The 23,124-nt window shown below is 41.8% G+C and overlaps 3 protein-coding genes across 3 annotated transcripts; 1 reads left to right on the plus strand and 2 right to left on the minus strand.

The window, feature by feature from the left end:
* Positions 1-5,266: 5,266 nt before the first annotated feature.
* On the plus strand, positions 5,267-12,200 carry oxtra (oxytocin receptor a). Its single transcript, XM_061291544.1, has 2 exons — positions 5,267-6,550; positions 11,038-12,200. Exons 1-2 carry the CDS (start codon positions 5,644-5,646, stop codon positions 11,289-11,291), a joined length of 1,161 nt encoding a protein of 386 aa, XP_061147528.1. The 5' UTR covers positions 5,267-5,643; the 3' UTR covers positions 11,292-12,200.
* A 1,085-nt stretch (positions 12,201-13,285) lies between these two features.
* On the minus strand, positions 13,286-15,962 carry cav3 (caveolin 3). Its single transcript, XM_061291545.1, has 2 exons — positions 15,715-15,962; positions 13,286-14,679 (listed from the first exon to the last, which is right to left on the minus strand). The coding sequence occupies exons 1-2, from the start codon at positions 15,829-15,831 to the stop codon at positions 14,338-14,340; spliced, it is 459 nt and encodes a 152-aa protein (XP_061147529.1). The 5' UTR covers positions 15,832-15,962; the 3' UTR covers positions 13,286-14,337.
* Positions 15,963-21,174: 5,212 nt separating this feature from the next.
* Positions 21,175-22,771, minus strand: gpr61l (G protein-coupled receptor 61-like). Its single transcript, XM_061291976.1, has one exon. It carries the CDS (start codon positions 22,769-22,771, stop codon positions 21,494-21,496), a length of 1,278 nt encoding a protein of 425 aa, XP_061147960.1. The 3' UTR covers positions 21,175-21,493.
* Between the last annotated feature and the right edge of the window lie 353 nt (positions 22,772-23,124).

The following is a 23,124-nucleotide window of genomic DNA, read 5'->3' on the forward strand; positions in this document are numbered from 1 at the left end:
AGGACCATGTGGGAAAAAATCCGCAAACGCACTTCTTGGCCTTTATTCATTCTATTGAAAGATTTAGAAAAATGTAATTATGTCAAGTTGTTATTGACAACTTCTGTCCAAATGTTTTTATTAATTTCCTCATGACTCTGCTGCTTTACAATTTACGTCATCAAATGAATTTATTATTTTAACACAATACTTGCAAGTGATGCAGTAGAATAAAATGTTGGTGTTGTTTGGACTTTGTTAGAAAGTTTCCATTGATCCAGAATCTGAATAATCCTCAATCGTTCCTTTTAATAGGCTGACAGAACTCACTAATTAACTTAGTTTCACTTTTTAAGAGGATTATGTTTAAATTGGACCGAGGATTTTTGGCCACTCATTCGATTCTCTTTTGTGAGTGGTCTGGTGGGCGCGTCGAAGTTTACACTTGGCTGTGTCATCACAAAGGGGCTGAAAGTACTTAGGAATCAATTTACAATCTCGTTGATTGCACAGTTTCGGTACTCCATGCCACAATCTCGAGCTCATGCCGCATGACATAATCACCTGTTGAGGATCCTTTCAAAAAGCAAATCTAACCAGCCAAATGTGTTGGCACATTCCCCAGACGTGACCTGAGATGTCTGCTTTGCACTTAGTCTGTTGGACTTCTCCGTGGCGCATACTCCTTATTATCCTGGAACACTTGATTTAATTGTTCTGATGTCGTTATGATTGAAATGGACTGAGCCAGGCAGGCTTGCAAGAAGGTTGAGTGTTCTCTCGAGTTTATTTCAGGTTTCTAGTCGCAAATGTTTCTAATGATATTTGTGTGCACGAGAGGGACATTATCAGCGCCATAAAGGTAACACAAAACGGTGCTGAGTTCCGCAGCACGCTCACAGGTACAAAAGGTGCAATGACCAGCGGTTAACTGGACTATAGGAAGTTAATGGAGCGAGAGCGGCACACTAGCCGGCTCTGAGAGGGTGCTGATTATCCTCAAGTGCAGGACTCAACCCTCGGTACCGCTTTCACTTACCTTCTTTCTCTCTGCCTTCCTGGTCCTTTTATTCGACCTATCATAGCAACACAGTTTACCTTTTTGTACAAATTCGAATCTGCTATGCATTTAATGTTAGTTTTGCGCCATGGGCGTTGTGGGTTTTTTAAAAAACAGCATATCATATTTGTATTAACTGCATATATTAAAAATTGCTTTTGTTCAGATCCTGAATCTAACCGAATCACATAATAATATTAGATAGACCTCTCATTATGTCAAAGTGACATTTTACAACCACAATAATAATCCAAATTGTCAAATAGCTCTCTGAAAGGGTCAGTCAAAGTGAACATTACTTGAAAAGAATAATTTTATCGCCAAGGTGTCGCTTGAGCATATTTCATGTTTAGTTTCATGCTGTTGCTAGGCAGTAAAGTTTATTAGCGTCACATCCATGACCGCTGTTTGCTTAGTGTTAAGTGCATGTCAAATGCAACAACAGCGTGTGTGTCAGTGCACAGCACGCTACTTTAAATGCCACCGAGCGCTGAAATGTAAGTAAACTTGATTTGTGAGCTGAGCTGGTTTTACTATCGAGGGACACTCGGAAAGTCAACTCCAAGGTGACTTCTTGCTTTTCGGAACGCGCTCTGAATAATGGCAAATGGGGACGCTTGATGTATTGTTCCTGGGCTCCGATGTCCTTGATAAAAAAAGCAAATTTGAAATGTCAATAGTGGAGGGCTCAGCCACGTCACTGCATCATCTTCAGTTGCAAGGGTCATGGCTTGAGCGGCACGATGCCAAAGTGGGAAGTACATCCGCTTCACACTTGTGAAGTTGAGAGTTTGAATCTGGCTTGTGCATGGGTTTCATATCAGGATAAGCAGTATATACAATACATTAACTAATACATGGGCCAATTTTGACAAAACTTGGCTGTGACTGCAGTGTTTTAGCACAGCCCAAGGGCAAAACCATCCCATTTTATGGTGGATATATTTAAAATGCCAAGCTTGAACTTTTCTGTACGTAAACAACAGATGAGTCACTGACAAGAGTATTTATCAATTTAGCTTTTTACTCATTTTAATTATCGTTTATATGGCATACTTTTTACTCCTGGCTACTTTTTTCAATTAAGCATAGTTACCATGGGAAGCAAAAGCATGATTGAAAACATAAATTAATGAAAGTCGTACAATACAAATGTAGACAATTATGAGACTGTTGCAATACAAAGAAAACAATGAACTTCACATATTTTATTTTTTATTTAAATATATTTAAATACCAACATTGCAAGCCTTTTTTTTTTTTTAACATAGCCAACACTTTATGCTAATGTTCATACATTTGTATTAATTTTCATGGTAGCTTCATGTATCATAGCAATAATGCAAACAGAAAGTGGATTGTAGTTTACTGGTCATAAATGTTGATAAGCACAATATTGTCTTCTTGTCACCCAGATGAGATTGTGGAAAATTCCAGTTTGTGCGTCACTTCAAATTGTAATACGGGGACTCACCACCACTGTGAACCAAAAGTGTGACCACACCGTTTCCCATTTCTGATATCTCCTTGGAGATAATTATGCTCCATTTTGAATTAATCAATACATTCAACAATATGTAATAAGCTAAGTTTATGTTTAGAAAGTTACACGGGCCCTTGAGCATTTATTGAATATCTATATCAACTCTATGGGGATGTTACGCTTCTGTGATTAAAGACCATATAAATTAATTTGACTCGACATGTGACGCTACATTCAAATATTGCTAACAGCTTCAGAACACATACTCTGGCTGTCCTCACTTGTAAGATAATTCTTCTAGTCGCCCTGCTAGTGTGCTGAATAATTTTAATATTGAGTGCTAAGAGCAGCCTTGGAACTTAAGATGATATCGAGGATATCAACTGAATGCTCAAGCGTCTTCCCCGTAAGGCACGGAATCGAAAATGCAGTATGTCACATTGATTTTTTTTCTCTCTAAATGTGGTCAAAGCCACAAATAGTAAAATACCTTGAAGCACTACTGAGAGTCTTTTCCTGTTATCCCGTCGGAATCTGATGCTTCAGATCCTGAACAGAAAACCGAAATAGTTCTCCCAGAAATGAGGCCTACAGAAGATTTCAGTGGAAAATGAGATATTGCCCAAGTGCTGCCTCGTACCTCAAAGAGTGGGTGAGGTATGTCTCGAGCCGGTGCGATGTGCGCCTTCAATTCTTGTTTACACTCTTGGGAACTTCTTAAAGTGCGTTGCTACGATGTGGAAAATGCCCCCTCCCCAACTGAGTGATGTTTGCATGTATAATGCGTCACCCACTGAGATGCAATTGACAGCAGTGCCTTGCATCCTGCTGCGTATTGATTTACTTTGTTCGTGCAGCTCATGACGTTGGATCACAGAGGAAAATGGCGAGCTGAGAACTTGGTGTACTCTGTAATTATATATAATAATAATAATTAAAACTGTCAACTCAAAGCCTTCCAAAATAAGTGGGAACTCCTGAGCCACCAGAATCGGGACAGGGGAGGATGGATTTATCTCGAGTTTTTTTTTTTTTTTTTTAAATGAACAAAAAAATAAAAAGTGCAGCGATAGTGCAATCAGTTTTGTGTGGCTATAATGAGTTTTGTGAAGATGGTCAAAATCTAATTCCGTTTATTTATATTTGGAATAATTTGCTCCATAGTTTAAACCATCATAAAAACTTTATTTATTGTGTAGGCAATGTTTCAATGGACATTTCAGCATTTGTGTTTGGCAGAGAAAACCAGAGATAACCTTTGTCTCTGATTGATTGTTTTTCCTCAGGAGCGCCGGTTACTTAAAATCAAATTACATGTACAAGATGGGACCGGAGAGGGATGATTTTATTTTTTCATGTCTGTTGGTGAAAGTGGACCTGTCAACATTTCAATCTTTGTCACAATATCTATTTCTAGGACATTCTCATGACACATCATAAATATCGGTGAGCATCTTCTTCCTCAACCCTTTGGCTGTAATTTGTCTTGCATTTCCCTCTTTTTCTCTGATGGTTCATTCTTGCCCCAAAGAAGATGGACATCCATCATGTCACCTTTATTTTCTCCACGGCAAGCAAAAACCTTTTGTAAGCCCCTCTACTCAAGAGTTCTCGTCTCATGCCTTCTCACACTTTGCATAAACTGCTGCTTTTTCTGAACTCAACTTGAATAACTGCAGTGTTAGATGCATTGTTAAAAAGATTGAGACTTTGGCATTCAAATGATTTAAATAATGTGCATTCTTAGCCACATTAGTATGAATTATTGAAATTTATAACACCCACAATGTAATATTCCGTCATAGTGTCATTAAGAAAGGTGCACGACGGCGAGAGTGGGTCCTTGAGATGGGCTTCAGGCTACGCTCATCTAGCATCTCTCCAAATGAGACCTTGATCCCCACAGAGCCCACCACTATTTATTTCCGCATCACCTTAAAATATTGAAAATTTTATTTTATCCCCAAGATATTTTGACCTCCAACCATGTTGCCAAAAAATACAAGTTGGCAAAAAATTGGGTAGACTGACAGCTCCGATCTAGAAAAAGCGAAAAGATTTAATCATTTATCAAGATACCCCTGTATTTGCATTCAATCTGAAAATATGTTAATTACCTTTCGACTACACTTCATCCTTCACAGACACTGACTTGTTGGCTTTTTCCATGTGGCTGACCAGAAGAATGTACTTCAAGAAGTCAGTATATATTTTCCTCACAAATTCCTAATTTTTTTTCCCTTGCCCTTTTGCTTTGCTGGTATAGCACTAAATCATAATCACTCTTCAATTTACCGCTCTCAATTTGCAGTTAGTCCACAGTTTTCCAGACTCAAAGCCACAATGAGGAGGCGAGCTGTTGGGGTCTGAAAATGCATGTTGCTGGAAAAGATGCGTACAAGTTACACTTTGGTGATTTCTCTAGCAAATTGGGCTGTTTTATAGCAAAACAATTTCAACAAATTAACCTCATTTCCAGGGCGTGTTCAATTTATATACCCAGCAGTTTAGAAAATTATCTTAATTGGAAAATGCAATTTGGGGGAAAAAAAAAAACAGCCCTGTTGTTACTGTAGTGCTCTTAATAGATATCCTCAGGTAACTCCTCAGAAAGTTGCATTTGATAACAGCACGAATTATATATTCTTTTTTTTTTTTTCCTTGAGTGGGCGTAACTTTGAAAGAACGTGCAACTGGTGCGCGGCGTCCCCTAGTGGCTGTGATGTAGCAGCCTGTTGGTGGGACGGGTAGTTGGCTCAAACACAAGAGCCAGCACACATATGCTGTGGTGCTGTTCTTGTGCGGCTCATTGCCAGTCTTAGCGGCGATGATGCCGCAGCTCTTTTGTTTTGCACTACTTTTATCCACTTTTCTCCTCACTCTCTCCGTTATTTTTGCCTGAGAATGACGCTGAGAATTTGCTTGTGATGTTTTCACTCTAAATAACGAGTGACTTGTTCTTTTTTTTTTTTTTTTTAAATATTATTTTGGTATATGGTTTGGCTTAGGGTTATTTGGAAGCGGATTTGAACGCCGATTTTGGGACCGATGGGTCTAAATTGCAGTAACGAACGCAGTATGTTTGGAGGATCCTAATTGTGGTGACGCACGGACTGCGCCAATGGAGAGCTTTTTGAACCAAAGTGACTTGTGGCCGGTGAACAACTCATGGTCCTCCGAGCCGAACCAGACGAACCCCTTGAAAAGGAACGAGGAGGTGGCCAAGGTGGAAGTGACCGTCCTCGCCCTGATTCTCTTCCTGGCGCTCACCGGCAACCTGTGCGTCCTGGCGGCCATTCGCAGCGCCAAGCACAGCCAGTCGCGCATGTACTACTTCATGAAGCACTTGAGCATCGCCGATCTAGTGGTGGCCGTATTCCAGGTCCTGCCCCAACTCATCTGGAAAATCACCTTCCGCTTCTACGCCCCGGATCTGCTGTGCAGGCTGGTCAAGTACCTGCAGGTGGTGGGCATGTTCGCCTCCACCTACATGCTGGTGCTCATGTCCGTGGACAGATGCCTGGCTATCTGCCAGCCTCTGCGCTCCCTGCACAGGAGGAAGGACCGCTTTTACGTGGTGTTCTCCTGGAGCCTCAGCATGCTCCTCAGCCTGCCGCAAATGTTCATCTTCTCCCTCAGGGAGGTGGGAGCGACCGGTTCCGGGGTCTATGACTGCTGGGGCGACTTCATCATCCCGTGGGGGGCCAAGGCGTACATCACGTGGATCAGCTTGACCATCTACATCATCCCGGTGGGAATCCTGAGCGTGTGCTATGGTCTGATCAGTTTCAAAATATGGCAGAACTTTAAGATGAAGACCAGGCGGGAGCAATGCATCAGCCTGACACCCAAGAGCCGCAATGGTACCAACGCGTTGGCGCGCGTGAGCAGCGTCAAACTCATTTCCAAGGCCAAGATGACCACCGTCAAGATGACGTTTGTCATCGTGCTGGCGTACATCGTGTGCTGGACTCCCTTCTTCTCCGTGCAGATGTGGTCTGCGTGGGATCCTGCAGCCCCACGTGAGGGTGAGCGCAAAGCCTTTCATTATCTTTCGCTCCAATCTGCGCGTAAAAGCAACCGCAGTGTTGCCTAACCTTTGATGAACCCAAGGCGCATATTTTACATTCGGGACACTATCAAACAAAATGTCACATGGCAATTAAATTTGATATAATTTAATATCTCGGTCTGGGTGGTGACAGAAATCTCATGCGCGCGCACGTCACCAAACAAAACAGGACGAGGGCTGGCTGCTGAAATAATAAGGCGGTCTCATTTGACTCACAAATTGATATGACTCACAAATGTACTTCTACGTGGACCCTCTGCCCCCAAAAAGATGAGCACGAAGCTATTATGCTGTGTGAAAAGCTACAGGTGGCAGGTTAAATGAAACTTCTGCTATGGCGTGAAAGCACATTCGTGTGATTGGTCTGCATGTCTTCTTCATATGTCGCAGAAATTGCTTGATGAACAAAGACACATTATTCATAATTACATTACGTTTCCAGACCAGTTTAGTGAAATTGGATCTTTCTCTTCTCCTAAATACTTTTAACACATCTCATTTCTTTCTATTCAACGTTTGGCACTAAAGACACTTTAAACAAGAAAAATAGCACAACATTGACTAAGATTTATACAGGCTCATTGTAATTCGACTGCATGTCATGAGTGTGGTGATTGACTATCATTTATTCTCACATGCATTTCATTTGAATATCACCGAATGAATATCAATGAAGGTAAGGAACAACAAAAACTTGCTACTTCGCTAGGAACACTTGCCTGATTTGATCAGATCCAACTCTCGGTCACAAGGTACACAAAGGCAAGCTTGGAAGACTTTTATCTTTCTATCTGTCTGGCTGTCACGGCACACATTTGAATACATTTGTTTTATTTTCCAATATGTCTTCCTCTTAGAATGCACAAGGCACCCGACCGACTCCCATGAGTCCTGCGTCGCCTATTCGTGCTGCACAGTGTCAGACGGCTAATCATTAATCAAATTAGTGTGGGCGACCGCACGCACGCCCACAAGCTTCATCTCTGCCCTCTGGCGCCACATCGGAGCGCCTCGTTGACATTTAACAGCAATAAACTGCAAAGCATGATCATCACTGTACAAGTCATGGCTGGGATGGACGAGGTCGGGCCACACCCGACGAACCAGCCACATCATTTTCTTCATCCCTTGTATTTTATCTACAAGTGAGCAGACATTCATGAATTGGCAACTTTGAGGCTGTTAGCAATAGGCACTTAGGTTAAAAATAACCACCTAATGAGATCCAGTATAGTTGAATCGGAAAATCGGACCTTTGCATTGTAATTGAAGTGACTTCAGTATACACTTTACTTTTACGCTTCTGAAACCTCTTGCCGGGCAACAATTTTGTGACGCCGTTCCAATGTCAACGGATGATGCTCCAAAGAAATAATTGCATAGCTTAAACTGTCAAATGTTACTCATGTGTGTGCAAATAATGCCTGGAATGAAACAGTACAAATGAAGCTTGTGGGGACATGTAGGACCCCCCCTGCATGTTTGATATTGTGGCTTTCAGTTATGGTGTGGAAGTGAAAGGTGTCAAAGTGAGAGCTTTTCAAAAATCATTTAGGCATCCCGTGTGGCTGAGCAACACAACATGTTCAATTGTATTTTTTGGCCTGGGTGTTTTGTTTTCATCTAACCACCAAGAGGGGATATTTTTCTTCCTGGTAATGCTATTTCCTAAAGCCACATAAGAAAAACAGTCAAAAAAGGAGCTTGAATAATCGAGTTTGACCGAAACAAAAGGGTCAGGAAGTATCATGGCGAGGGGGAAGTAAACAAACTTTGATGGAGAAAACATTTCTTTTCTTTTGTATATGTCTCGCTTCTGGGTGAAAGCTTCCAAGTGACAGAGTGAGTGCCACCCTTTGACTCTCTCTTTGCTTCAGACCAAAATAGCCACTTTAGTAAAATGTGCTGCTTTTTTTTTTACTTCTGTCTGCATGCTTGCAGGAAGGAGGTTGATGTCCACGTGAATAACCCTCAGTAAGACCACAATTGTCTGATCCACGTGCCGGTGTTTGCGTACCATAGATAGGCCCGAGTGCCTGCTGCTTGTGTGCAGATCACGATCCATTTAGACTGACATTAATGTCAACTCAGACAGACAGTAGACGGCAACGAACAAACCCTATTCATTGAATCAATGCCATTCCGATATGACATTTTTATTATTTCTTATGTAACATCCACATTTCTTGAGATGGTACATTTTAGATTTTCTTACGATAGAAATGTTCAAAATCAAAATGATTAATTTTAATATTTCATAAAATCCACAATTCATTTGAATGCACTACTGCACATAAAAGTTAAATAAAAAAAATTTAGACCCCGTCCAAAAAAAAAAAAAACAGTTTAAAATTAAATGTAAATTAATTGAAGTTAAAAGTTAAATACAACTGAATTGTACAAGCAGTGACTCTTACCGTTCATGGTTTTGTTACCACACTTTGGAAATCATTGCAGTAATGATACAAATGAATATTTAAATTCGTGAGACGCTCATATTAATCAATCCTATTTTCTCTTCACAATGTTTTTTATCAACTCTGAAATTGCATCCGATAGCAAATAACACGGTGCACTTCATGATCCTTTTCGGTAATATTTCGAGAAGTGACATTTGAGTCACATTGTGCAATATCCCCCTTTCACCGATCCAATCGTTAAGTGCTAAAATGGAAGGGGAAAATGGCCTCTCACCGTCATGCAGAGACTGGTACATAGCTTCATTTATTCTTTGGCTCGGCTTCAACCCGAGAATGCATCAGCATTACGAATTTGCCAAAATGATCAGTGGGCAATAATTGTCACTACGAAACCTTCCCATTAGCTGACACCTGTGATTTCACATTTAGCCTACGTGGTTGGCTTTGATTGCGACAGAAGAGCGTTGGAAGGTGAACGCCGGCCGACTCAGACTGACAATCTGCAACATATTGGTGCTGAAAAACAGAAATCTCCCCCGCTGAGCCTGCTGACTCACGCTAGCTTTGCTATTGATTTGCATTCAACACTTGGTGCCTAGAAAGCCCAAGGAGTTTTAGACGCGCTAAAGGTCGACTATTTTTAATACACTTTCTTTCTTTGAAATGTATCGAGGATGTCACCCCAGAAAACAGCAAATATTTCAGAGAAGCCACTTTTGCGTGGAGGGATATTGCTATCAGCCTGACTTTCTCAAAGATTCACTTCGATACATTCTCATTCCTGGCAATTAATCACACCCCGTGAAATCAGTTAACAAGAGTGTAATAAAATATATATATTCTCTCACCCTTCAGAGGTGAAATCAACACTCTGTATTAAGAATGAGGTTGAAAGAAGTAATATTAATCAATTTTTACTATAGATGGAATAGATTAATGTCGTCATTTTTATATACTCTGTCTGCATGTGTTGCTGCACCATTTGTGCCCAAATGTCTATTGTTGAAACAGTGAGTGGCAAAAAGCTACTACCAGTATTGTACTTCACTTTATTAAGTTGGCCGCTGCCATCTAGCTGTGTGGAGTGGCTGTCACAATAAAAGTGCCCAAGTGTGGCAACTTTCGAGACCTCACAGCAAGTATAATTTATGCATCTGTAGGTCGGTCAGTCAGTCTAGATTTTTTCTCCTACCAATTCCAACCTAATCTAGTTCTTACTTTCCATGACCTTATACTTTTTTTTTTCTCGGTGGAGGAGGGCTGTAGACAAGTTCCTCAACACATGATCAGTCGCGCAGGTGACAAGACAATTACAGAGATCTTGAATACATTTGTAAAATGTCACATGTGAGAGAACAGAATTGAGGTTTATATGTCATCCATCATGGCGCCACGTACAAACTGTGATGTATGCTATGTTGTCAAAGATTTGGTATGGTTTTTAGGAATCCTCCCCACTTTTTGTTCTGTCTTTGTCTAATTCAAGGCCATAGCTATTATTGGAGGTGTATGGACATTCACAATTGATTGCCTGTGAGTGAACACGGGGGATTTAATCCCGCTTGACACTGCACTACAGGATAATCTCTCAGGGTCACCTTTCTAACCTTCAGATAATTAGACAAATGAGTCCTATAATGTTCAGGGATCATTATGTCATTTTTAGTCGACGAGTGGCGGTACATGGCTAAATGGCCGCCCACTGATATCAGAAAAAAATAGATGGCTTATTCCGGGTAATTCATTTTCTACAATTGTAATTGTTTTAATCATCATACAGGTTTGGATTTATATGTTTTTGGGAAGACATTTTTTTTTATTTTTGCCCATGAAGGAAACTCCAATGTGAGCTTGCGGGAAATGTTTGTCTTAGTAGTTTGCACTAGAGAACGCTTAGTAGTCTAGACAGCTTGGCTATTGATGTGATGACTTACTTGACCTCACAGTATGTAGAATATATGTGCCTGTCAGTTGGTGGATGTTTTTCCTTCTATCTGACGGTTCTCGTGACCTTTGCTTACAGTGATGCCCTTCATCATCTCCATGCTGCTGGCCAGCCTCAACAGTTGCTGCAACCCGTGGATCTACATGTGTTTCGCGGGGCACCTCTTCCATGACCTGCGGCAGAACTTTCTCTGCTGCCCGGCGCGCTACCTCAAGTCGTCGCGGTGTCGTTGCGAGCGCGACTTGGACTGCAGTCACAAGAGCATCTCGTCCACCTTGGTCATTAAGAGTACGGGCAGCCAGAAGAGCATCACGCAGACATCCAGCACGTGAGCACTCAGCCGGGCAAGTAAACAAAAGATTATTTTCGCTCATGAAAGAGAAATGTGAATTATTTTAATCACAGTACAGCCATTTATGCTGTGAATAGAAAATAAATATAATGTTTGAGTGCAATGAATATCTTCAGGATATAGGCCAAGCAATCAACATTTGTTTGCTTATTGTTATGTTTTGTACAGTGTACACATATACCAGCCATAATATTAGGTACACCTGCACAATCTACGCAATAGTATTTGAGTTGTTTTACAAATTTTGAAACGCTATCTTTTGATTGACACTGTCAGAGAACAAGTGGCGGAGCTACAGGGAGATCACAAGGGGCACTGACTCCCCCCTCCAAAATATGCTTCGACACCACTGGTACCAGACCAGATAATTTACTTGTAGGTGTTTTTTATTTTTGCTTTCGTTTCCCACATTTTCACCCACCCCTTGAAGCAAATATAAAATAAATCTTTATCAGCATTTTCCGAAGAATCACTCAAAATGATCCAACCCCCCTCCAGATTCATAAAATCAAAATTGACAAATTACTGCTTGCAATGGTGTGTAATTTTAATAGTTGTTTTGTTGTCAGTTGATAAATGTTTGAAGGCATTTCAAAAAGATATTGCAACAGCGGTGCACACCGTGGAATTCTTTAATAATTATTGAAGTTTTGTATGAATCTAATATTGTGCACATGTGTAAACTACATACTTGGCGGGCAGACAATGTAAAAGAAAGTGCAGCTGAGAGCATGAAACGTGTGTTTATGTGAGTAATCATGTGCCATGTTGTTCACTTTGTTGCATCTGCAGTTGATTGCATAAGTGTCAAATATTTATACACTGTAATGTGAGGTGTGAAAACTGTCATTTAAAAATTCTTAAAAGAGAATAAAGTGCAAAAAGAGGAGACTGTAATATTATGTCTTAGGGATGTGCAACAGGACTTTATTCACTCTTGAGTAATCACTGATAAAGAAGTGCTTCTGTTAGCACTTTATTTACCAATTGCGAACATTCTTGATCAATTAACCGCATTCTTTCTGCATTCATTCACTGCTCATTGATTATTGCCACCGTTCAGTAGGAGTGACCTGAATGAAAAGAAACAAAGCACTGCCCGAGATTCCCAGGTAGGGTAGTTCTCTTACTGGTCTCATTAAATATTGACCCATTGTATATTTATTATATACTCATTATAAATCTCAGGCAATTGCCACCAAGCTTTGCCTGTAGTCTACACATTACTTCTGTCCACTCAAGTCTTGTCTACAACTAATGTTATATACAGTAATAGTGGTTATATTTAGTTTTTGAGAGGCCTTAAAAAGTCTCTGCTTTCCTTGGAAAAAAAAAACACTGTATGCTTAAAACACTTAATAAGTTGACCAAGGTAAAAAAATATATATATACATATATTGGTGCTTTTGTTGGTTGTACTACAGTACACAAACAGTATTAGTGAAGCAAAGAATGATGAAGGAAATTATTTAACATCTGCTACTTAGTTTTAGATAATCTTAACTCTGTTTCTACAAAGTGGCATTTTTTTTTGTGTTCTTGTCAACATTTGACTAAAATATGATTTACAATCTGAAATAATTCATAATTTCCCAAGCATAAACATTGGGTCATTATTGCTCACGGTCTGCCGGACTTCTATTTATCTTTGTTGTAAGGAGGGGGAAATCTCATTTATGGATTATTAATCATACTAATAGACTTTCATTTCCATAATACAATTTTATGCTGAACAAGAAGTTAACTAAAATGCATCAACTAAAATTAAGTGACTGCGGACGCATATTAAGCCTTCATATTAACACTATGATTTACAACCACTATGCCATGCAGGATGCATTCAAGATCATCAGGTGTGCAGGATATTTTTGCATTTCTTTTAATTGGTAAAAAAAAAAAAAAAAGATGTGAAAGATGCACAACAGCAGCCTCTTGTGGGGGGCTCTGATTAATTAACAAGGCAACCCACTCACATTTACATGTCGTTTGTGTTTAATCATTAAAGGGGTGGTGAGTTTGACAAATTCATTTTCAAGAAATATGACGGACTATCCATTTGATTTAATTTCCACTTAATGATGCAATCGACCAAGTTTAATCACAGTTTGCTGAAGTCAACAAAGGTTAACACATGACATCGTAAAAGACGTTTTTCCATCCAGAAAACGTGTCACGCTTGCATGCACGTAGGTCGACAGTGAGCGCAACAACCATGAGCACTTCACTCCATCTCATATGAATTATTGACGTTGTGGAAGGAGGCGGGGGGAACATGGCCCCCTTCCCGCGCCCTCCCAATCAACAATAAGGCCTTCCAGAGTGGCAGAGCTGCCACAGAAGCATGTTGCCTCCTGCAGCTGTCGCTGGGCTTCTGTGGCGAAGGCACACTGGGCATCCAGTTAAAAAGACTTGTGTGTGTGCGTGTGTGTGTGTGTCACCGGCCTGCAGAGATGCACTTTGAAATAATAACGCATTCCACAAAAAATTGCCGTCCACTTAGAAGCGTTTTACTTAAAAAGAAAGCTGACTGTCTCTGACAAAATTTTCATTGAACAACAGCCGTACTGAAAATCTTCCATGATGAAAAAGCTAAGTTTTATATTTTGGGCAAATTTTTTATCATAAGATTTTCTTTAAAGTCAATAACTCAAAAACAACATATTCCATTTCCTGCTAATAACTGTACTTTGTTGTGTGTTTTTTATAAAATCCTACAAAAGAATCTCTTTACAACACCCAGAGTACAGCAAAGGTGCCAAAGTGGTTAAATGTTTCTGATAATAACTGTCATTTTATGTGCAAAATATTTTTTTAAATCTCATGATAATAGATCTCTCCATAAAAAGGGGGCGGGGCAAATTTATACATTTTCTACTAATAATGCTACCTTTTTTTTGTACAAAATCCTACTAACAGACCTCTCTGGGATGAGAGAATGGTAGACAAAATATAGTCGCCAACGTGGTGTAGAAAAAGATAGCAGGCCTCGTCTGATCGCACTTTTCCCAGCAGCGTCGTGTGAGTTTTTAGACCTCCTTGCGCAGTGCCACGCGTACGCTGCCAAAGATCTTGCCCAGGGCTTCGAACAAAGGATCGCAGAAGGTCTGAATGCACAGCAAGTAAATGCGGCTGACGCACTGCGACTCAATCAGGCAGCTCTTGATGCAGGGCATCACAGCCCAGATGTGGCAGAAGGAGATTAAGGCAAACAGGAAGCCCCAGATGAGAGCCACGGGGATGCCGAAGATGGCGGACAGAATGCGGTAGCACCAGTACTTGGACACGGTGAAGGTGGTGTAGCTGAGCTTCCAGACGCCGTCCAGGCTGTGTGTGCCATCTGGCTCCGCGATGACGTCCTCGAACTCCACCTGATGACATTAAGGTCAGCAAATTGGTCCTGAAATGTTCATGAACTGAGATCACATGTGATTATATGTGTATGTAAAAGGTTGAATGAGTGACCTATGATGTAGCAAACAAACTTAGTGTGGCTTTGACTTGTTTCTGTAACCTCACTAGGAAGATAGTACGATATCATTGCGCTTTCTAATTGTTGCTGCTGTTTTGGTTAGCAATTCAGTTGTCAACTGTGTCCATGAACAGAGGTAATTATAATTGCCAAGTGGGTCGTGTTAGTGTGGACAGTAGTACAGTATGACATGTGCGGGCAAGGTTACGCTGCAATCTGCCAGTTGAGCTCTTGGAAAATCTGTCTGCATTCCAAGCTGAGACTCCAACAGAATGTTAATGAACTTTTCAGACAGGCAGGCGGGCAGCAGACGCCCCACACATCGATAAACATTTTGTCTTTGTCTTACAAACCAATGGCCAGGTTCCGCTCGAGCTGATTGTTCAAAGAAAACCGTCTGGGCTCATCCTCGGAACAAATTGCTGAATTGGTTTACATTTTGTCAAGGGCTGAAGGTGTTTTGAAGAAGAAGGGATTGCCTAAACCCTCCAGAACAATGTTGTTATAAAATTGTCCCATGCAGAAATGTGTGTGTGTGTGTGCGTGTGTACTTATTCATAAAATATGCATGCAATTATATTTATACTGTGCATCAACCTTGCAGACTTCCCATTCAGTTAGCAATAAAACAAAATCTAATCTCATGGTAAAAGTAAATAAGTGATCCCCGCTAACAATCAGAGAATAAACAGCTGTCGAATCTAAATAAAACATGATAGCTCGGGATATCAGTTACACGCAGACTCCACCATTCCCAAAATGAACACGACTTTCTGAACAAGCAACAGGAATAGTTCCTGATCTATTTAAGGAATTATGATCAAGTGCAGCAACCTGTATTTGCTAGCTACACATTTTTACGTCCATGCACGTTCTGCTAAATATTTTTCATCATCCTTCCACTGAAAGGGAGGGGTCGTCGCATGGCACAAACCTTCACCACGTCCTCATTGATCTGCTTCGGGTCACGGTTGATAAGATCGATCTCCTTGGTGTTGCTGTCCTTCACGATCTTTTCATCGTTGGCGTTGTACTGGTACTGGTCCGCCATATTCGGGGCTGCAGGTCCTGGATGATGAAGAGGAGTGAAAAGGCGCACTGCAGGCACGGAGTGAACCCCTGCATGGACTGTGCTGACGATCCCGTTGACATGCCAGTGGACAGCTGCTGCACGCCCTGGTAAATTTGGAGGCCTGACCTCCCACCGTACACACACACACACGCACACAATGTACCATGGTGAAGTTATGCCTTAAAGGAGAGCCCACGCTTGTGTCACATTTCACATGGGCTTGCGGGAGGCCGACTGGGCAGAGTTTGCACTGTGGCACCAACTTCCATCACACTTACATACAAGCAAACAATCCTGCATGTGGAATGTTGTGTTTTGTGGCTTAATTACATTTAACTGCAGAGAAGACAAAAAAATAATCACAGTGTCATTGAAACGTTAAAGATGTTTCAAGATGTATTCAACGGCTTGTTAAATTGATTCGGATTTGCGGTGCGGATCAGGAAGCTTGTCGTGTCTTTTTCCAGTCTAATTATTAAGAGCTACACTCAGCAGCCACTTCACTGGGTACGTGTGCATGACCTAATGAATTCCAACGCTAGCTTGAAAGAAAAGAAATTCATTACAAAGCTAAAAAAAAAATATTGTTGCTCAGTTTGCTTCATCAAGGTATTAATTGAACACAATATTTCTTACTGTGTAGAATGCAGACCCATTAGAGTGAAAATGTCAGGCTGGAGTGTTCCACATTAATGGCGGCCTCTTTGTGAGCCCCATCAGTGTGGTGCAAATAGCCAGGATGGCCATTTTAGTCTTAATTGTCCTCCTACCATCATGCAGTTGTTGCTATCAGTCAGTGCTTTCTAGAATAGAATCTTGTATTCAAACAAGCAATAGCTGTCATGTTTCCAAAAAAAGAATAGGAAACCCTCATGGGAACTTGGGAAAGAAGGCAGCTAACAGATTGTTGATTATTGGATCTTATGTTGAAGCAAATGGCATTGGGTACGCATTAGCATTTGGCGCTCTGGTTCCCAGGCGGCATCAATGGGCTAGGGAAAGGGGATCAGAGTGCGTGGATCCATCCGACTTGATTAGACGGGCACCATTCCTGCTGTGGCAAGCCAACAAGCCAGGAGGGAGATGGACACAAATAGATCAGCAGAGAGAGAAGGTGGGTCCGCCTCGCCCCCTCAGAGTCCAAGCGAGGCCACCTGATCCTAATACACGTCACGCAGCCAGCCCGCACCTAAATTTAGACCACGTTTACTGTGATGGGGCGGGGAGATGCCAGTAATGGGTCACGTGTTTAGTTATCAAATTGTCAAATCATGCAATTTAGCATGTTTGATGCTTTGTACTTGGACGTCATACATACATCAGCATGCACGGATTTATCAGTATGTTAAATCAGGTGACATCTTCTCTCGGCTAACATGTTGTTTTGAAAGACAGTGGCAGTGTATTTGATTTATAAACATATGGAAATTACAGATGGAGCGAGTTCCGTTTGGAATTTCACCGAAGGTACATCGGGGTGTGAAATGAGCAGTCGTGCCCTCACCGTGGCAACAGTAACATGCTTCCCCCTGCCAACAAGACATCATTGTCATTATTAGCTCATTATTAACAAGCACATTCAAATGACTGTAACACACAACCTAATGCAGCAGTTCACCTAATGCCATTCGCTAATTAGTCTTTGAAGAACCTTTTACGACCTTTTACTGGGAGTGGGCCATTATGGCTCACCTATGCGATAATTAGCCAGCAAATGGATGATTGAAGACAATAATCAGTGCATTTTCCCAGCTAATGATAATTCTTGATAAAGGGGCGGTTGTAACCGCAGTCATTTTTTTTTCTCTTGAAATGCAACCTTTTTGTAACACACACGCACATGCACGATCCAATGATCAAGTAGAAGAGCTGTGACCTTCGTAAAGATAATAAGGCTCACTTTTGATGGACAGAGGTATTCGCTCTTCCACAAAAGGAAGTCAGAGTCAGACGCACTTGGGAATTGTTGCAAACACAATACTGTAAGGTTAACGAGGCCTGGATGTCGATACATATCCGCTTTACCCTTGAAGCCCTGCTCCGTGTTCAATATGAATAACATACAATATTAATATTAATAAAGAGAAATTTCACCAGCTGCAGTATTTGATTTCCAATTGTGGAATCGCCAGCCATTGAGGATTCACACATGCATAATTTAGTCCACTTGGGGGCAGCAGTGTGCACTAGATCTAACAAGTGAATAGACTAGAATGGAATTTCTGGAGAAATTGTGTGTGAAGGCTAAGAAGCTAAATAAAAACTTGGGGAATGTTAGGGGAGGTCAGTAGCCATAAGCTGACTAGTTTAAAGGTGGAACAGTTTAAATCTCTCTAAATGTGGGAATTAAAGGAGGGAAACTAAAAGAGTCCAAATTCTTGTGGGTTTTGTCATGGAGAAAATTTGGAATTTTGGGTAAGGGAGAATTCTTGGAATAAGATAAACAGCCACTAGGGTTTCCAACTAGAAAAAGTAAAGATTTTTTCAAACAATAAGAGATCATAGATGAACTTTTCTTCAGTTGTTGTGCTTTTATTAAATCACTTGGTTGTCTACTAATAAGGTCTAATGGATGGATGGATGAAATCCTGTCATTTTTTTCACTGCAAATAAATGGGAGGCTTCCAACCTGCACAAAGGGCCCCTTGCGCTAAGAGCTGCTCGCAGTCTTCCCGGCAGTATGGACATCCTCTCGAAGCAGCCTGTGGTGCTCAGCTCCGTCATCAGAGCAAGACAGGAAATAGTTCGTATGTGAATGAGCAAGATTTGAGCAGCAAGCCCAAGAGCAATAATCCAGTACCTTCCCCACAATCACTTTTGCTGCAGGTGGCACAGAGGCCCTTAGCTGCGGTGTGGATTCCGATCTTTTCCAACTCAACTGCGTCTTTGCCCCTGACTGAAGCCTTGACGTCAAAATCCTTTTAACCATCTTTTGTTTTCTTCTCATCAGAGTGTTCCTGTAAAAGAGGCGAGGATGCTGCATCCTAAATGAATAGGAGGCCAGACATTGGTTGCTTGCTCAAAAGTCAGATGAGTGATGATGACGTGAGGTTAGCCTCCAAATTGGAACAATGTTGCTGTTAAATTCACAAATTCAGCATGCATTTGATTTCAGTCAATTATCCTAATTACCTAATGCAAAAAAAATTACATAAATGTGAAGCTCTTGGTTCAGAAGAATCACATTGTATTTGACATTATTTGCTGCGAACATAATTCATTCTGTCTTCCTTTTATGAAAGGCTAATACAAACACTGGTGGCCATAAAATAGCACTTTGTTGACACTCTAAGAGCATTATCAACGTCCTGTAATGATTTCCATTATATATTAACCATAGCTCGCTCACTGTACACATTGACACGCTGATTCTTTCCTGCCTATACTTAGCACATGTTGATGAAGACTTTCAGAACATATAGGCTGGATCCTGTCATGCGTGCAGACTAGTGTTGGTTTGTGAGTGAACGATTCGTTCAAAGGAACGAATTTTGTTTTTCAGTGAACAAAAGTGAACGAATCACTTCCTAAAGTAATTTGTTCTTTTTTCAGTTCATATGACTTCAACCAGTAGGTAATGCGCATTGAAGCTGGTGCCACCTCGCCGTAAAACAAAACAAAGAAGAAAATGATGTAACTTCCCGTTCACGAACGAGTCGTGAACTGCATTTCCCAAATCACAAATAAGAAAGTGTAGTGAACGATTCGGTGAACAATTCTTTTGAACAAATATTTTGAGTGAACCGATTCTAAAGATTCTATTCATGTAAAACTGGACTGCACATCACTACTACAAAAGAGTGCAGACCACTGGAGACCTATAGGTTGAAATAGCCAACTGGTTAATGGCACAGGCTGCTGCTTGGTAAAACCTGGTTCGATCCCAGGGAGAGCATATATCTTATTGAGCTTTTAGTATTGGAACCTTGCTCTGTATGCGTATGCATATGCAAACAAATGCAAGTATTTATGTGTAAATACATAAGGTGGCCCCATCGCCAAGTTAAAAAGTGCCACACCCGGCCGCACCCCCACATTCTGATTGGCTGGTTAATCTGTGACGTCACTTGGACACTCCATTAGGCACACCGCCATTTTCAAGTGTACCTAATAACAGGCCACTTTATCAGGGAAATATCACGGTCAAAGGTCACAGGTGTCAAGCTCTATTCCTCGGGGCCACGTTCCAATATGTTTTCCAAGTTACCCTCGTTAAGCGCACCTGCGTGAAAAGTTTTAGCTCCTTTCACGTTCTGCAGGAGCTAAAACTTTTCACGCAGGTGCACTTAACGAGGGAATCACACAGACACTCCATTAGGTACACTGCCATTTTCAAGTCTACCTAATAACAGGCCACTTTATCAGGGAAATATCACGGTCAAAGGTCACAGGTGTCAAGCTCTAGTCCTCGGGGCCACGTTCCAATATGTTTTCCAAGTTACCCTCGTTAAGCGCACCTGCGTGAAAAGTTTTAGCTCCTTTCACGTTCTGCAGGAGCTAAAACTTTTCACGCAGGTGCACTTAACGAGGGAATCACACAGACACTCCATTAGGTACATCGCCATTTTCAAGTCTACCTAATAACAGGCCACTTTATTAGGGAAATATCATGGTCAAAAGTCACAGGTGTCAAGCTCTATTCCTCGGGGCCACGTTCCAATATGTTTCTAATATGTCCATTGGTTTGCTCCGCCAACTTGGGGGCGGGGCCACTTTATGTATTTACACATAAAAAACTTTCATTTGTTTTCATATGCATACAAAGCAAGGTTCCAATTCTAAAAGCACATATAGGTACATGCTCCCACCTGAACTCGAACCAGGTCTTTACCGAGCAAGACCCCGGGGGGGATGATTCGTTGAACGAGTCGTTTGAACGAATCTTTTGAGTGAACTGATTCATTTCACTTAAAAGAATTGGAATGCACATCACTCGTGCAGACCCAGAAAGAGTAGAGCCCAACAAGGATCTATAGCATATATCCAACCGAAAGGTCCTTGTTGCCACGTGAGTCATCGGCTCACTCAATTGCCATGACGACCGAGGGGGATGACATTCAGCGTCTATCAGCATATCTGTTGCACACAGGAACTTGGAGGTATTGTCCCTCAGATTCACAAGAGCTGCTCACATTGCGGAGATGGCTTTGTTTGCACTGTGCGAATTTATTGAAGTTACAACATTACCTGGCAACATTAACACACAAAGGACAATATAAGCAAGTTGTTTTCCATTACGATCAATTCTTAGGACTAACCCTAAGAACAATAGTTGAACTTCACAAACATCTTGCAGTTCCATCCAGCAGATGGCGTTTGAGTGGAAATGTGAATAAATAATGTCATAAACCCTGTAGTAGTTTTTGGGGTGTAATGCAATTTTGTCTTTGGGTGCTGGTATATTTGTGCTTTCTTTTCTGTGTGGGGAAGTGTGCAGTGGAAAAGCAGGCCAAGTGGTAAATGCTCCACTAATCTTTTCGATAATAAAACAAAAAAAGTTCCATCACAATCATGAAATAGTGTTGTTATAGCAAAAGCACCCTAGCCAAATGTGAAAGACCACCCTGGATGTTGTACTGTACTCCAATTAAACAACAAAAAGAAGCCTTGAGAATAATAGAAAAAATGTTCCACTGACATCCTAAGTGTGATCTTCTGGTATTTGTCCTGGGATCTTAACACTGTTGTCCAGAGTGCTTCTGGGACTGGAGCGGGTTTCAGCTGTGCTGCTGGTTCTCTGGATGAACTGGAGGAAGTTCTCCTGCAGGGAGCCCTCGTGGCTGCTAACGGCAAAATCCACCGGCTGGGTCAGGCAGCAGCGGCGAAGCTTGACCAGCTCCTCTCTGATCTGCCTGTTGAGCAAACCGTAGAAGAACGGGTTGACTGCAAATGAAGAAAAGGCTAGCCAGTTGACTGCTTCTTCCAAGTCTCCTGGGCTGCGCATGGATCCGGTCAGAGACATTTGCAGGTGGAAGATGAAGTAAGGCAGCCAGCAGATCAAGAACTGGCCCACGATGAACACTAAGGTGATGGCCGCCTTGCCCCCGCTGAAGGCCCTTTCCGGGGAAAGTCTCTGGGGCCGAGAGCGGTTGGTGTCGATCATGGTGGTCTGGCTGCCGATGGAGTCGGACCGATTCTTATCCCGGTTTGGGCTGGCCCACGTTGAAACAGCGGGCACTTGTTGCTGGGCAGCTGAACGAGCGACCCTGTACACGGCGCAGTACACGGAGAAGATGATCACCGAAGGAACCAGGAAACAGAGAACACTGTAGAGCACGGCAAAAGTTCCTCTAAGGCGACTGTGGCTCGCATGGAGAGAGCAGTGAGCCGCAGCGATGGAGCTTTGGTTCCCGTATGCCGGCCATCCAAACAGAGTCAACAAAGCCAGGACAACCGACTTGATCCAGATAAAAAACATGACACCGATGGCTAAATTGATGGTCATCTTAACTTCATATCGCATCGGGTGCACGATGTAGAAGTAGCGTTCAACGCTGATAGCCGTGATAGTGAGAATGGATAAACAGATGAGAAATACATTGAGGAAAAGGTAAACCCGACACTCCAGAACGGTGAACACCACCGTTCCGAAAAAGGGAGAGCTGGATATGATCCCCAGGGGCATGAGGAGGATGGCGCACAGTAGGTCCACAGCGCAAAGGTGGCACACAAAAGCGAACCTCTTCAAGTGTGGGGCGCGGGCAATAGCCACCATCACGCCAATGTTGGCCAACAAAGCGATAAGGTTCAGCGTCACCATGCAGAACAAGCCAAAAAGATCTTTGAGCTGCGACTGGGAGCTCGTGACCACGCCCACGTCGGAAGGAACTGTTGGATGTTGCTCCCATGGGACAGTTGAGAAATTTGGATTGGGCTGATTTGAGACAGACGAAATCATAGGAATAAACTTCTCCGCCATTATTCTTCCATAACTTGATACGTTTCTGTCGGAGATGTCTTTACGGCTGGATGTCCTGAGATCAAGAGACAGAGTTAGTAATTAAAGCACTTAGCAGACTTCATTGGCCAAAGGAAGCTAGAACCTGCTGTGGTAAAAGTCATACATGAGACCAAATGGGTTTGAGTTATGAGTTTGGATGTATTTCTGAAATCGCCAAGTGTCGAGCCAGATTGCTAACCTCCAGTCCTGCAGGGGGTAGTAACGCATTTTACCCAGTGGATACCAACCATCACTGCTTTTTTCCCACCAAAACTGGTTATGTTAGGCCACTGTCTAAATAAAACCAAAAAGTGGAAATTTCTTTGGAAACT

This window comes from Syngnathus typhle, linkage group LG11 (assembly GCF_033458585.1).
Source record: "Syngnathus typhle isolate RoL2023-S1 ecotype Sweden linkage group LG11, RoL_Styp_1.0, whole genome shotgun sequence".
Classification (NCBI taxonomy): Eukaryota; Metazoa; Chordata; class Actinopteri; order Syngnathiformes; family Syngnathidae; genus Syngnathus; species Syngnathus typhle.

What these genes read in the sequence shown, in the direction of transcription:
- gpr61l (XM_061291976.1), bottom strand. Translation starts at nt 22,771, where the DNA reads ATGGCGGAGAAGTTTATTCCTATGATTTCGTCTGTCTCAAATCAGCCC.
- oxtra (XM_061291544.1), top strand. Translation starts at nt 5,644, where the DNA reads ATGGAGAGCTTTTTGAACCAAAGTGACTTGTGGCCGGTGAACAACTCA. An exon ending in TCCTGCAGCCCCACGTGAGG is followed by an intron (nt 6,551 to 11,037) that starts GTGAGCGCAAAG and finishes CTTTGCTTACAG; the next exon opens with TGATGCCCTTCATCATCTCC.
- cav3 (XM_061291545.1), bottom strand. Translation starts at nt 15,831, where the DNA reads ATGGCGGACCAGTACCAGTACAACGCCAACGATGAAAAGATCGTGAAG. An exon ending in TCAATGAGGACGTGGTGAAG is followed by an intron (nt 14,680 to 15,714) that starts GTTTGTGCCATG and finishes TAATGTCATCAG; the next exon opens with GTGGAGTTCGAGGACGTCAT.